At 40.7% G+C, this 14,773-nt stretch overlaps 1 protein-coding gene across 1 annotated transcript in view; it reads left to right on the plus strand.

Annotated features, from left to right (window-relative positions):
• Nucleotides 1-409: 409 nt before the first annotated feature.
• COG2 (component of oligomeric golgi complex 2) overlaps nt 410-14,773 on the plus strand; it is a 46,722-nt gene continuing 32,358 nt past the window's right edge. Inside the window, exons 1-6 of the mRNA XM_067535946.1 lie at nt 410-824; nt 7,302-7,463; nt 8,327-8,392; nt 10,940-11,020; nt 12,145-12,248; nt 13,618-13,726. Coding sequence (XP_067392047.1) covers nt 753-824; nt 7,302-7,463; nt 8,327-8,392; nt 10,940-11,020; nt 12,145-12,248; nt 13,618-13,726 — 594 coding nt within the window. The 5' untranslated portion in view covers nt 410-752. The remainder of the gene's footprint in view (nt 825-7,301; nt 7,464-8,326; nt 8,393-10,939; nt 11,021-12,144; nt 12,249-13,617; nt 13,727-14,773) is intronic.

Raw genomic sequence — 14,773 nt, forward strand, 5'->3', positions numbered from 1 at the left:
ACTCACACTTGCCATGCTACTCCAACTTCAGAGCTGTTGCACTTTTGCCTCCTGTCTGCACCAGTGTTTTACTATACCATTGCCCTCACACAGCTGGTTAGTATCTCTCCCCCTTACCACTCCTTAAGGCAGTAGCTGCTGGGAGATCTTGAAAGGCTCTGCCACCCAAGCAGTGGTGCAGGGCAGGACCCAGGACGGTTCACCTGCCTTGTATGGAACACCTGTAATACAAAGGAATGGTTGTAACTTCCTGGGGTGCTCCTGAGTGGCCCTTAGACTCTCACACTCAATTCCTGGTTTTTCATTTATTGTCCCCCTCCTCCATCCGGGTTCATTAGCTCCTCCCCTTTGATTTAGGTCGGGGGAGTCTTTCTTGACTCAAACTTGCGTCCTTTCCGCTCTCATCCAGAAGACGCCACGTTCACTGACCGGTGCGGTGCCATTTCCGTCCGAAGGTTTCGCCTAATTCGGATTACGACGAACGTGTAGACGCAGCGCTTGGGGCGGTGATTTAAACCAACTCCCGCCGCCTGCAGTGACGCCTGGAGCCCGCTAGGGGCCGCATTCGCCTGTGGCGGCCTCTATTCCGGCCGCCCGCCCCTGCTCGGAGACTCGGCGCCTCGTCGGTGCCGCGTGAGCAGTTGCCGCCATGTTGGCGGAAGAACCGCCGCCTTCCCCCGCCCCCTCCAGCCGCTAGTCGCGGGGGGAGGCAACTGAGCAGTTGGGAGCCGACGCCGCGCGCGCGCGCCGCGATGGAGGCGAGGGGCATGAGCCTGCCGCGCGGGCCCGGGCACCTCTGCTTCGACACGGACGAGTTCATGAAGGTGCCGGGCGGGGGGGGGACACGGCGAGGGAGCGGGCAGCCGGGGCGGCGGTGGCGGCGGCGAGCGGGGCCGGGAGACGTGCCCGGGGGCCGGCAGCGGACGGGGCGGTGTCCGCGGGGGTGTCGGGTCGGTCCCTGCGCTGGCTGCGGGGAGCAGTCCGGGGGAGGGGGGGCGCGGGGGTCTCCCCGGTGCCGGAGCGGTGCATCGGCCCTTGGCAGCGGGGGCCGGGTTCACCCTCTCTTCCCCTGCCCGGGGAGCCCGTTGTTAATTAGCAGATTTCCAGCCCTGGGGGCCAGGTGCTGGTTGGCCAGGCTCAACCCATAGCCTGGCATTGGGGGGCGGGGATGTCCCTGGGCGCCCCTGGGGGCCGGTCTGTAACCCGCCATGGAGCAAGGCCTGCTCCAAACTCTCCTCCTGCGACCAGCACAGCAGCTCCAATAGCCGTGGTGGCTTTGAGCCCCCAGTGGAGCAACGAGGTGGGCATGTGGGGATGGTCGTGGCTCCATCAGAGAGAAGCCCTCCAGCACTGAACCTCAAGAGATGAAGTCTGAGTACTGAGATGGGCAGCAGGTGTCCTGTTTCTGCTCTGCTTAGGTTTTTGTATTACAGGCATCATCTGAGCACCTTTCATTAGTGCTTTGAGCAACATGACTGACATCGGTCACATTATCTCATTTTCTCCCCTGGGGTGGCAATATGTGCAGTGGGGTGTTTTGGAATACATCTATATATACACACACACACACACACACGCTGCTATATGTTTATATTAGAGAAGGCAAGATAAAAGTGCACCTTGGACATGGAGCAGAAGGTGGTGAGGGTTTGGTGCACCTTGGTTCTCGTTGGAGTTGATGCCACAGTCTGTGCTGGCCCCTGAGGAAGCTTTGTCTTCTGGACACAGATCTTCACCTTTGTTGTAGACGGTTCCGTTGTGTCAGGAGTGAAGTTGTTGACCACAATCTTTTAGAGACTGGGCCCAGGCCATTGAGCTACTTGAAGATAAAGATTGAGACCTTGAACTTAGTTTTGTATTATTTGGGAAGTTAGAAACTTGCTTTTCTCAAGGCCTGGTCTACACTAGAGAGTTTTGTCCACTTTGGTCAACAAAACAGAAGTGGTGTACACACTGCAGTTAATCCTCAGCTGACAAAACTGCCCTGTTTTTTCGATGAACTAAAACCACCTAGATGAGATGTGTATGGCTTTTGTCGGCTTAGTTAGGGAGACGCAGTGACAACCTGGACACTCCCTCCCCTTACATCAGTGGTGGGGCTGTCATTCTTGTCAATTTAGTGGTGAAATTGACAATGAAGCCCAACCCCAGGCTGCTGTAAGCCTGGGCAGCTGGTTCCGGCTCCTAGCTGGGAGCAGGGTGAGAACCCCTGGCAGCTGGTCTCTGCTCTCGGCTGGGGCAAGAAGGGGGCTGGGGCGTGAAGTCTGGGTGCTTCTCCACCTGCTCCCAGACAGAGCAGTGGCAGAGCTTTGAAATTGACGTGGCTGCCCATTCCAGCGGCTGGGGAATGGAGAAGCCCCCAGTGGCTTCTCCTTGCAGAGAAAGGGGTGAGGGGTATGCAGCGGCTTCCCCTGGCTCTCTGGGACCAGGGAGTGGAGGGGCAGTCCACAGAGATGGGACTCTCAGCTCCCCACACTGCTCCCTAGGTTGGTGGAAGTACTCCTGGTGAGGACGCACTCCACCAACCCAAGGAGGGCAGTTTGGACATCAGCCACCGTTGTAATTACAGTGGTGGCTATAAGTCGACCTATGTTTGGTCAACTTATTTTTTTTAAGTGTAGACAAGGCCTCAGTAGTCTCTCCTTGTCAGCAGGTAGCCATTGTCTTTCTTTGGGACTACTTGTTCTTCACCCTTTCTGGAACAGGTTAAATGTTGTTTAGAGGTGATAAGGAGAAGACCTTTTGAAAATCTTGAAATTGGTTTTCAGGTTAACTTGGATGGAGAAAAACTCAGATGTCCTCTTTGAGCTTTGCCCTCTGAATACAGGCCTATGGAATCACCCTGGATGATAGCTGAAGAACTTTTGTTGTGGGGGCAAAAGAAGCGTTGCTATCTTTTTTATTGTATTTTTTCAGTCTTGCTATATTTGATGGTTTTCATAAACTTCCAGCTCTCGGAGGCACATGGTTTTGTGAGAATCTCAGCTTCCGTTTAAAAAACTAAAAGGAAATTTCTAGACCTAATTTATGCAAAGACAAACCTGAAAATGTTAACTTGGGTGTACCTCAACAATACAGAAGGCAAATTAAAAGAATCCAAAATTTATCATTGATTTTCAAATTTTATGCTTTTTTAAGTCAATCAAATGATTTTTGAACCATTGGCAGTACTGTAACCAATAATGTGCTTAAGCTTCAAAAAGTTATATATATTATTATAGTATAGATCACTGGTGGTTCTCCGCTTCTGTCTAGACTAGTGGTCTTACTGTTATTGTAATCCAAAATTATTAATATTTTGAAAACCCAAGAAATGAATGGTTAATGAGATGGGTGTGTGTGATAGGCTCTTCTGTGAAGTGGCATGCAGAATGAAAAAACTGGTATACCACTAAAACAGGTAGAATTGAGAGAGAGACATTACTGGCAATTTTTGTCTAACCTCTTTAAGATGAGTGTGTCAGGGAAAGACTAAGCTGAATCTACTACTTTGTCTATTAAGCCTTGAATATATTAGGGACTTCTACAACATAATTTCTACAGTGAAATCTGTTCATCTCTATTGGTTTTAGAGTGACAGTAACAGACATTCACTTTGGGAAGAGGGAGTCTTTGTTGTTTTTTCTATCAAATTTGGTGTTGGAACTTTACAGCTGTTGAAAAGTGAATGAAAAGAGAGCAAATTGAGTCTCTAGGGCTTAAATAAAGTGATTGTGATTGTTAGAATGGATAGATTAGTCTGACAAGGGAAGAGAAACATTGGTCTAACAGCCCACTGTCTCAGGTGGTAAATTAATTATTTTATTGTTATTAGGAGACAGTAAAGCACAAGTTTGCTCAGTGTATATTGACTTATGTCCTGAAAGACAGTGCTAGCATAGCTCTGTTCGGATCTGGAGTCTCTAGATTAGATGAGAAATTTTTCTTTTGATTTCTATTTATATGTTGCCTTCTGTTTCCAACTGTGCCTATCAGTTGTCTAGGAGCAGCTGAAGGACTTTGCAGTAAAAACACAGGCATGAAAGTTAATTGTTTAGGGTGGAAGGGAAGGAGAATTTTGCAGGATATGATAACTTGTTGGAAGGTATATGCCGAGGAAGCAACAAAAATCTTAATGGGGCTAGTCTGTGAGCAAGTTTATCAGTTTCTATGAGAGGAAGGCCTGCGTATTTAGAGGCATGGCTCTTTAGGCTCTACTACAGTTCTGTATATCCATTTCAGATGGCTGTATCAGCCAGAGTATTTGCATCTGTGCAACTGAATATCTGGAAACCCTTTTACTCTTTACACTGTGATGGTTTGGAATACGTGCACTACTACTACTTTCATTGGTTAATCTTTGGATAAAAGTATGTAAGGTATTAAATCACAGTTTGCAGATGGATGTTAATTTGGGGATGTAACTGTAAACAAATAGAGTGAGAAATATAAACTAATTTTTAAGAAAAAGCTTTATCTTCTTATCTGTAATAGAGGAAACTTGAAACATAAATCTGTTTTAATTATTTTCCTTTTCTTGTCCATCTCCTTGTCATCTGTTTTTGATGCTTGCGCTTGTAACTGCTTCCAAATGACATTCTTTCAGTGCCACTTCTCAATTTCTTCATACTTTATTCTAATTGACTTTAGTACTACTTTTTCTTTCAGGGTAGATTAAGTAATTGATTTTAATCATGTTTTTCATTTATACTTTTTAGTGATTTTACTGAAGAAAGGTTGATTCTCATTGGGTGATAACCATTAAAGCATGTTGATTTACAACTAAATATAGCCTTTACACTAAATTTGGTGCTGCTTTTTGCTAACCAGGAGAATACACTATATCTGCATACATCTATTAAAGCAAATATATAGTTTAACTTTTTACTAGATAATGATTAATTTTTTTACTTGTGACTTGGGCCACGCTTTATTTGAATGGGAATCCAAATTCAATTAAAATGCAAAAAATAACATTTTATTTTTTTTATTAAATAAAACTGCCTTAAATGTGCTCGATATATAAACAAAAAAAGTTTATCAAAACATGTCTTTCATTTAAAACTGATTGATTTATTCAACCAAGGAAGTAATATCTATACAAACGAACTGATCTCAATGTTTCTGGTCACCATTATTTCAAAACTTTAGAACTAGAAAATGTCAGCCTCTTGCACCTAGTTTTCATTCAGAGATTAGAAGAGGAAAACAAGCTTTCCTGTTTTGGGAACTTCCAGTTGGTTTCTAAACTTTGAGCTAGTCATTGAACAGAACTAGTTGAATTAATTGAAATGAAGAAAATATTCTTTCTGCACCTGTAGAAGAGGCTACTGCTTTCAGAAGCTGGTTTAGCACTTCCACGAACTCTTGTTCCAGGTGCTCAGTCAATTATTTCCACCAGTTCAGTGGTCTAACTTCCTTTAAAATTTGACTGTAAACGTGGACTGCTTAATAGTTTTTCTTTTAATTTAAATAAGTTTATGCATTAACATAGGTTGCCAGTTTCAGATTTAATTTTAAATAGGCTTGTTTTTTAAAAAACAAACCTATATTTAATTTAAATTAAAGTGTAATATAAATTTTTAAAAATCCAATTTCAATAACAGATGTTTAAGGTGTTAGTTTGATCTAATTATGTCATGAATTTTTCATAGCTTTTATAGGTATATCACAAAAAGGTTTAAACTGAACTCAGGTTCTGCTGCTTGTTTTGAAACACACCAAGTTTATCCCGTCCTTCAGCCCTGGTTACTTAGTGATGCTGTTTCAGAAAGCTCTGTAATACTATGTCTTTAAAGTACACTGGAATCTTGTATGAAACCCTCTTGTTACAGTATGTGCAGGTAATAGAAATAACATGCCAATATTGCCCTGCAACAAACAAAAGCTCTGTTTACAGCACTTGGTCAGAAATTAGAAGTGATTTTCCCAAGGCAAGTTTTGTGTTCCATTTTAAGTGATTGTGTGCTAACCATTATCTCAGCTGACATGGACAAAATAAATTAGATAAATTTTTCTCTTTGAGCTATTAATATTTACCACAAGAGATCTACTTTCCTCTGTGTAGCACCAGCTTAATTTTTCTTGGAAAAAATAGACAACTGATAGTACAAAAACCCAGCTTGCTTACCTTTTTAGCTGAGAATAGTTTCCACTTCAAGTGATAAAGAATTTGGATCACATTAAAATTCCCCCAATGCATTTTAAATTTTCTGGCTTTCTTGTTACCAGACATGGTCCTGTAATGTGCACTCTAAAATAAGATACTTTTCTATGGTACATTTCACATAGGGTTTCCAGTGAAAGGCCATTACATAACCAATAATGAACCCTCAGCTGTACCGACCTTGCTTTCAGTTGTGCTCTTTTGATGTAAGCATATCATCATCAAAGCTGATTATACTATTCAGAAGAATATAATAGTTGATCAAGTAACAAACTCTTTCCTAGGCATTTTCTAGATGAGGTTTGAAAATCTGTTTTTGCCATTCTGTTAAATATGGATTCCTGATTGCTAAAAGATCTCTTTATGATAGAACAGGCTAGAATTTTAATAAGAAATGAAAGCTTTGTTTTTTTTGTGGAATACTGCCAAACTCTCAAATATTTCAAACTCGTGAGGTCTATAGATTCTGTTCCTGTCTGCGCCTAAATGGAGTTCTTAGCCTTATTATGCAGTCTGGTTATACTTCACGTTTTAGGCTTTTAAAAAAGTTTTCTAGTATATTCCATATCAATAATACCAAAATGCCTGCCTGTGCTAACTCAGTCAGGGGACTCTGATGCAGCACAGCTGTCCCATGATCTATTATAATGGTCTTCTAATACTTATAAATGTAATCCTAAATCCTTCATTTGAAATAGTTTCTATATTAACTAAAGTGCAGCAACATTTCCACAAAACAAGCTAAGCTTTGCATATAGGGTGGAGTCCAGAAAATGCTCATCATCTTCAGCTCCCATTGAGGCCTTGTCACTGATATTCTGCACTTCACAGGATTGAGCTCATACTTGTAACATATTTTCAGACAAACCCACAGGCAGAGTTTAAAGCCGCAATAAAGGGTTTGGGATAATACAGTAGTGTAAATACATATAAGAAGACAGTATCATCTGTCCCAATGGGCTAGGATCCCAGAAAGCTAAAATCTCTCTCCAGAACATGATTTGTCAATTATCTGCAAACCTTCTTGTTTGGCTTCAGATATGCTTGATGGTCTTGTTTAATGTAGAATGTGTTATTACAGGAAAGATCCATTTATTTTCTGTTCCTTTGAGATTTTTTTGTTTATTTACATCTTTTTGGTCGTTTTCATTTTCAGCCAGACTTCGATGTCGATCACTTTGTGTCTGACTGCAGAAGGCGTGTCCAACTGGAAGAGCTCAGAGATGATCTGGAGCTTTATTACAAACTCCTTAAGACTGCCATGGTAGAACTCATAAACAAGGACTATGCAGATTTTGTTAATCTTTCAACAAATCTGGTAAGTTTTCCAGTTGAATTATGTATTTGAGTGTTTCAGTGTGCTTTTAATTACATCCCAAAATAGTGACTGTTTTTCTTTCCTGGCGTGCTACATAAAGAATTCTTGCCCCTCAATTGAGCGATGCTAGAAAATACTTGTATGTACTGTACCAGTAGTTTCTATATAACTGTTGTTGGTCTGTAGGAAGATAAAAAACAATAGTGTTTTCTTTAAAGATAATGAATTTAGTATGAAGGTAGTAAATAAGTTTTGAGACTTCCCCAACCTCCTTAAAATGTGAAAAGCCTCCAATACATGTAAAGCACCAGAAATATAAATTATTAAAATGGAGTGTTAAAAATCTAAGATGACCATAAGAATCCTTCAGAAATAGCCAGACTATGTAACAGGTTGGTACAGTTCAGTCCAGTTGACAAAGTACCACAATTCATTTTTCACATGGAAATGTCTCTAATACTACCCTTCTACTCCAATTTACATGATTTTGCTGATTGAAAAATAAATTACATTTATGGGCAATTACACACATTTTTGGTCATTGCAATTCTGTATGGTGTGGGCATTGGGATAGTACAAATATCTAGTTTGCATAGTTCTTAATTTTTCTTCATGTTCTGCACTGTTGAGACAAATAGTAGTGCTGATTTTTTGTGTGCCTTCCTTGTAGTATTAAATTATCATTCTGGCACATCACTACTAAGTATGAATCAAGATGGGATGACTTTTGTGAGGATTGTATGAGTCTATAAAACAGTGCTGTATCTAATGGATACAGTGAATAATGAATTCAAATGTTAAGTAAAACAAACATTACTATAATCAGATAGCTTCCCAACTGTGTATTTTGACAATTTCTGTAGGTTGGCATGGACAAGGCCCTCAATCAGCTTTCAGTGCCTTTGGGACAGTTACGAGAAGAGGTCATGGTATGTTTGAAATACTCCATATATGCATCAAAGTAGTTTGGTAAACTTGCATCTCATTCTGTATCTTATGAAAATCAATTGCTTTTTAAATTCCTCGAATTGATGTTTGTTTGTCAGAGGCTTCTGTTTGAAAATGAGAAATGTAAGACATCTTTTTCTGGTCACAAAGTTTTAGAGGACAGTGTGATATAAAAGTTCTGTAGCAGCAGTAGTAGTAATTTTGCATTTTCTGTAATGTCTTCCATCCAAAGACCTCAAGTGCTTTAAAGACATAAATGAATTAAGCTTCACGAAACCACTATGTGGTGAAGTACTAGCACAGTTTTACACATGAAATTGAGGCACAGAACGATTTAAGGATGTCTACAGCAGAACCAGGAATAAAGGACATACCTCCTCCCTCCCAGTTGCATGCGTTAACCACAAAGACATCTTTCCTCCTCTTCTCCTTCAAGACCTTGTTACACTAGGTCACCTAGCATAATTTGCATTTAGCAGCTGAAATATATTGGTAAAAATCTTCTTCACAGCTGTTCCTAGAGGATTTTTGTTGAAAACTTGACTTAGAACCTCATCTCTGTGAGATGAAAAATGCCCATGTGCGTGCTAGTACTTCATCTTTCCTCCAAGATGGAAAATGTTTAAATCCACATATTATCTTCAGTTCTAAGAAGCAAAATAACATTAGGATACATATTTAGTGCTTGGGAGTTAGGTATTTAAAAAAAAAAAAAAATCCTCCTGTCTGAAAACTTACTTACTGTTTGTTACAGGTCTACATTGCTGGTGAAATTTGGTGGCAGTTGACGGGAGTTACGCAAGCTACGCAGTATGGGCATGCATTTCCCGTCAGTGCAGCGGAGACGGCACGCTAAAGGGAACTTACAAAGTCGACGTAATGTAGCTTGCATAACTCCTGTCGACTTTGTAACTTCCCTTTAGTGCTGATGGGAAATGCATACCTGTCGACACAGCGCTATGCTTTTTGGGGAGGTGGTTTAATTGAATCGACTTCCGGATCGATTGAGCGAGTCTTTACTTCCGCTAAATCGATCCAGATAGAGTGATCAGATGGCGGCGAATTTGCTGCTGTCAGTGTGTACATAGCCTTAGGTAAATTTAAAAGAGTTAAACAGGGGGGTCCCTCAAAGATCTGTACTGGGACCTGTACAGTTCAACATATTCATTCATGAGTCACTCCTTTTTCCAGATCATTAAGTGGCAAATTTTGCAGATGATACAAAATTACTCAAAATGGTTAAGTCCAGCACTGACTTCAAAGAGTTACAGAGGGATCTCACAAAACTGGGTGACTGAGCAACAAAATGGCAAATTAAATTCAATGTTAAGTGCAAAATAATGCATGTTGGGAAAAATAATCCCAACTACACCTACATAATGATGGGATAGATTGGCTGTTACCACTCAAGAAAAAGATCTTGGAGTCACCATGGATAGTTCTCTGAAAACATCCACTCAATGTGCAGTAGCAGTCAAAAAGATAAACAGAATGTTAGGAACGTTTAGGAAAGAGATAGAAAATAACACAGAAAATGTCATAATACCACTATATAAATCCATGTGCCACGTACATCTTGAATACTGTATTCAGGTCTGGCCTCCCCATCTCAAAAAGGATATAATAGAACTGGAAAAGGTTCAGAGAAAGGCAACAGAGATGATCAGTGATATGGGACAGCTTCCATGTGAAGAGAGACTAAAATGAGTTGGGGTGTTCAGCTTAGAGAAGAGACCACTAAAAGGGGCTATGATAAGTCTGGAAAATCTTGAATGATGTAGAAAAAGTGAATAGAGAAGTGTTATTTACTCTTTCCCACAGAGATCACAGCCTATGAAATTACTAGGTAAGCAGGTTTAATGCAAACAAGCGGACATAATTTTTCACACAGCACACAATTAGCTTGTGGAACTTTTTGCCATGGGGTGTTATGATGGCCAAAAATATAACTGGGTTCAAAAAAGAACTAGATATTCTCATGGAGAATAGGTCCATCAATGGCTATGTGCCAAGATGCTCAGGGATGCACCTCTATTGTCAGGGTGATCCTAAACCTCTTACTGCCATATGGCTGGAGGAGAAGACAGGGTGGATCTCTCCAACTGCCCTGTGCTGTACTCATCCCCTGATGCTCTGGTACTGGCTACTGTTGGAGACAGAATACTGGGCTAGATGGACCATTGGCCTGACCCAGTATGGTAGTTTTTGGGTTCTTAGATATAACTGAAAATATTATTCCTCTGTTTTCAGTTTATTTGTGCATTTGACAGCAATTCATGTACTGTATATTTCATTTTTCTCCCTGTGTATCAATCAGATTTCCCTGTTTTGTCTTCTATATCATAACAGCAGAGAGAAAAGTTTTTTAAAAATAGGAAAATGATTTAATGCTCACAAAAATTAACAGTTCTTAAGGACAGCCAAACCCTTTTTTTAAATTGACTAATTTCAAGTTGGTGTCGTCTTAGGCTTAATTTTTTCCCCTATCACTAAGCCACATTTTCAAAATTCATTCATCTCTCTTTCAGAGCCTTAAGTCATGCGTAAGTGAAGGAATTCGGGCAGTAGATGAGCGTATGTCTAAACAAGAGGACATCAGAAGAAAAAAGGTACAACAGACAAATAGCTGAAGAAGAAAATATTCTAATTAGAGTAATTATGTATTTTCCCCCCCCACTAAATGTGTTAAAACAAGAAGTTCAGAGAGATGGCTGTGTCTGTCCATATTCCACTGTGCACTGGTTTTATACATGTAAAAGTTAGACATCCATTGTTTGGAGATCCCTGCAACCTTTTGGTATAAGGTGAGTGATGGTCAATCAATCATAATTCAAAATTTCCATTTATCATTAAGTCAAATCATTCCTACTATTAAGGCTTACTTTACTTTTCACTCTATAAAAAAGATTGCACTACTATTTTCATTTCATACTGGTGTGTAAACTTCCACATAATTTAAATGTAGTATAATAAACCTGGAGAGAAAAATGTTTTAATTTTTACTTAAGAAAAAAATCTAATTTATTTTCAGGTCTTTGGAAGAACAAGATTATTTGAACATGTACTAAATATAAGTATAATATAGTTTCTATTATGCTTAACACCATTACACCTAAGTAGAATCATGAAAATATAGGGCTGGAAGGGATCTCAAAGTGATCAAGTCCAGCCCCCTCCACCGAGGCAGAACCAATAAGCCTAGACCACCCCTGACAGGTGTTTGTCCAGCCTATTCTTAAAAACCTCCAATGACAGGGATTCCATAATTTCCATTGGAAGTCTAGTCTAGAAATACCCTTATAGTTAGTGTTTTTCCTAATCGCTAACCTAAAATCTCCCTTGCTGCAGAGTAAACCCATTACTTCTTGTCCTACCTTCAGTGGACATGGAAAGCAATTAATCACAGTCCTTTTTATCACAGCCCTTAATATATTTGAAGACTGTCACAATGTCCCCATCTCAGTTTCTCAAGACTAAACATGCCCAGTTTTTTTAACCTTTCCTCATAGGTCAGGTTTTCTAAGCCATTTATCATTTTTGTTGCTTTCCTGTGGACTCTCTCCAGTTTGTCCATGTCTGTCTTAAAGTGTGACACTGAAAAGTGGACACAGTACTCCACTGAGATCAACCATAAATGTGATGAATGGTCCCAATGCCATTTTCAGACTCGTTAATTAGAAAATGGAGACTGAAACAGGAGATATGAACATGATGAATATTGCTTTATTTACAGATGTGTGTCTTGAGACTTATTCAGGTTATTCAATCAGTTGAAAAAATTGAGAAAATTCTACACTCCCAAAGCTCTAAAGAATTGTCTTCATTAGAAGCAAACAGGTAAGGAATGTGCATATATTCAAGATATATTCTGAACCAACAAGTACAGTGTTTTTTCATTGTGTTATACTATACTAGAATTTGCAAGCAATCTTGCATGGTTAGAATTTTAATTATTATGGTAGAATGACAGCAAGACCATAGTTAAGTGCCATAGTTCTAAATTGTACAGAATTCTTAAAATCTCTATTGTTCTGCAAAGTGTCAATAAACTAAACAGAACTTAACATTTTCATAACTTCTAAATTTTTTAAAGTGTTTTAGTAAAAGTATATTGTTGTGTGCTTATTAATTTAATAATTAATTAATTTAAAAAGCATGGAATGTTGTTGTGCTGTTTTTTCAGAACCTGTTTGCCAATAATATGTAACGCCTTTGGTTCTGAAATCCTTCCCATGTGCCTGTGAATGTACCTTTACTTCAATACTATTGGGAGTAAAACGAAAAGTAGCTTCTCCTGTTTCCCCGGCTTTTTCACATAACTGAAAAGAAAATTGTCAACAGCAAGGTGATGTGTATAGGATTGATGAAGTAATAGCTGTGTTGGAGTGGAGCTTTATGAGGAGCCAGACTGATACTTGGACTTCTCCGACAACTTCAGGGTCAAGTTCCCCATCTCTGCCTCCAAGCAAGGAGGGGCAGGCTTCTCTCTCTAGCTGCCTTGCAGCTGAAGTACTAGAAGTAATCCTCACATAGCTCACAATACCAGCTGTAGTTCATAGGCAAGGGAAATGCTGGTCTTTTGAGCCTCTTGGTGCATGAGATCAGCTCTGCTGTTCTTCAGGTATTGTACAAGGGGGCGTGGGTCAGTATAGGAGGGAGAATGGATGTAGGGAGACCCTAGACGCATCCTCTTTTATGTGGGGGGCACAGAGAAAACTGAGATTAGGTGTGGGGGTAGCAGTTCAATGGTAGGGAATGGGGAAGTTAGTGGAGCCATGGAATGAATGGCTATTTTCTCAGAGATGGCCCTTATTAATGCTGCCACAGAGAATGGGCAAAGGGGGGGTTTCCTTAATCAGTCAGATTTGTCCCATGAGCCTGGCTTCCTTCGTCACAGCAAGCAGGACTATCACTGCAGGGAACCGTGTTCTGGGTGGCTGAGGCAGAATCTTATGCTCCTGTATCACATTCCCACTATGCCTGCCTCTTCCCACTATTCACAGGGAAAACAGCATTGTGACTCTGACTTTGTACTCCTTCTCCCCCATGTTACAGAGTTGAGACTTTTATTGTACATGAGCTACAAGAATTTTGGGGGCAGAGGGAGCAGTTGCATCTGAGCATTACGTGGGAATGAATTTGTTTGTGGAGACCTTTTTGTGTATTAAACTGGTAGTTCTCACCTAACACACACATTCTCTTTTAGCCCACTTTTGACTGGACAGATTTTAGAGAGAATTGCCACAGAATTTAACCAATTACAATTTCATGCAGTACAAAGCAAAGGAATGCCTCTTTTGGACAAAGTGAGACCAGTAAGTAGCATTGTTATCCTGCTTACCCTTCATGAAGTCTGACAGATGCAGTCGGTACAGAAATACTGATATTACACCAGCAATATTGTTTTAATTAGTTTGTTCTGTGAAAAACAGGTTTCTAGTCACCCTTTTTAAAACAGTCCTTTACCGGCACTATCTTCTGTGGGTGTTCATGCTGCTATTTTCCAACGTCTTTCAGATGAACAGTTGAGACTAGGAATAGAAAATGAGAAATTATATTAAATGTTTGTCGGCATAACATCTTATCCTTAGTCTAAATCTAGACCTTGGTACTCTGGGAGTTTCATAACTCTGGTTATCTTGTACAGACTGAAACATAAACAACTGAGTGTGTCCACAGTAGCTACCCTTAATTGGTTAAAGGTTTGACTTTGTATCCACAGCAGTGCTGACTTAAACTGATTAAGATGTCGTGGATGCTATCTCTGATGGCTTCCTCAGTCAGTGAACCACTTGTATGTCTACATTGCAATTAGATACTCACGGGTGGCCCATGCCAGCTGGCTTAGGCAGAAGTGTTGTTTAAATGAGGTGTAGACGTTCAGACCTGAGCTGCGGCTAAGAGGCTTTGCAGGGTCTAGAGCCCGGGCTCCATCCTGAGCTTAAACATCCTGAACCCCATGAGCCTGAGTCAGCTGGCATGAGGCAGCCACGGGTCTTTAATTGCAGTGTAGACAACTGCAGTGTCAGCCCAGGGTTCAAACTCAGGCTCAAGCCTAACACCTCTTCTGTCTACATACAAGTTGCAATAAACCGGAGTTCAGACCCAGGGCCCAGGACCCCATGAGCCTGAGTCAAGCCAGGACCGAGGGTTCAAGCTCTTCTTCTTTGCAGTGTAGATGCAGTCCTGCTGGATTCATGCTCTGGAAGTTCTCCAAAACAATCCCACAGGCAGACTTTTTTTGTCTTCTGGACAGTCAAATGTATTAGACAAGTTAAGTTTTCCCACACTGCACCACAAACAAAGGGCTAGAGTGGCCACATTTTGTGAGGGCACGAGGAAGTCTGGGATATGGGTGGTTG

Source organism: Emydura macquarii, unplaced genomic scaffold (genome assembly GCF_026122565.2).
Source record: "Emydura macquarii macquarii isolate MOO-44397 ecotype Brisbane River unplaced genomic scaffold, CSIRO-AGI_Emac_v2 contig_3517, whole genome shotgun sequence".
Classification (NCBI taxonomy): domain Eukaryota; kingdom Metazoa; phylum Chordata; order Testudines; family Chelidae; genus Emydura; species Emydura macquarii.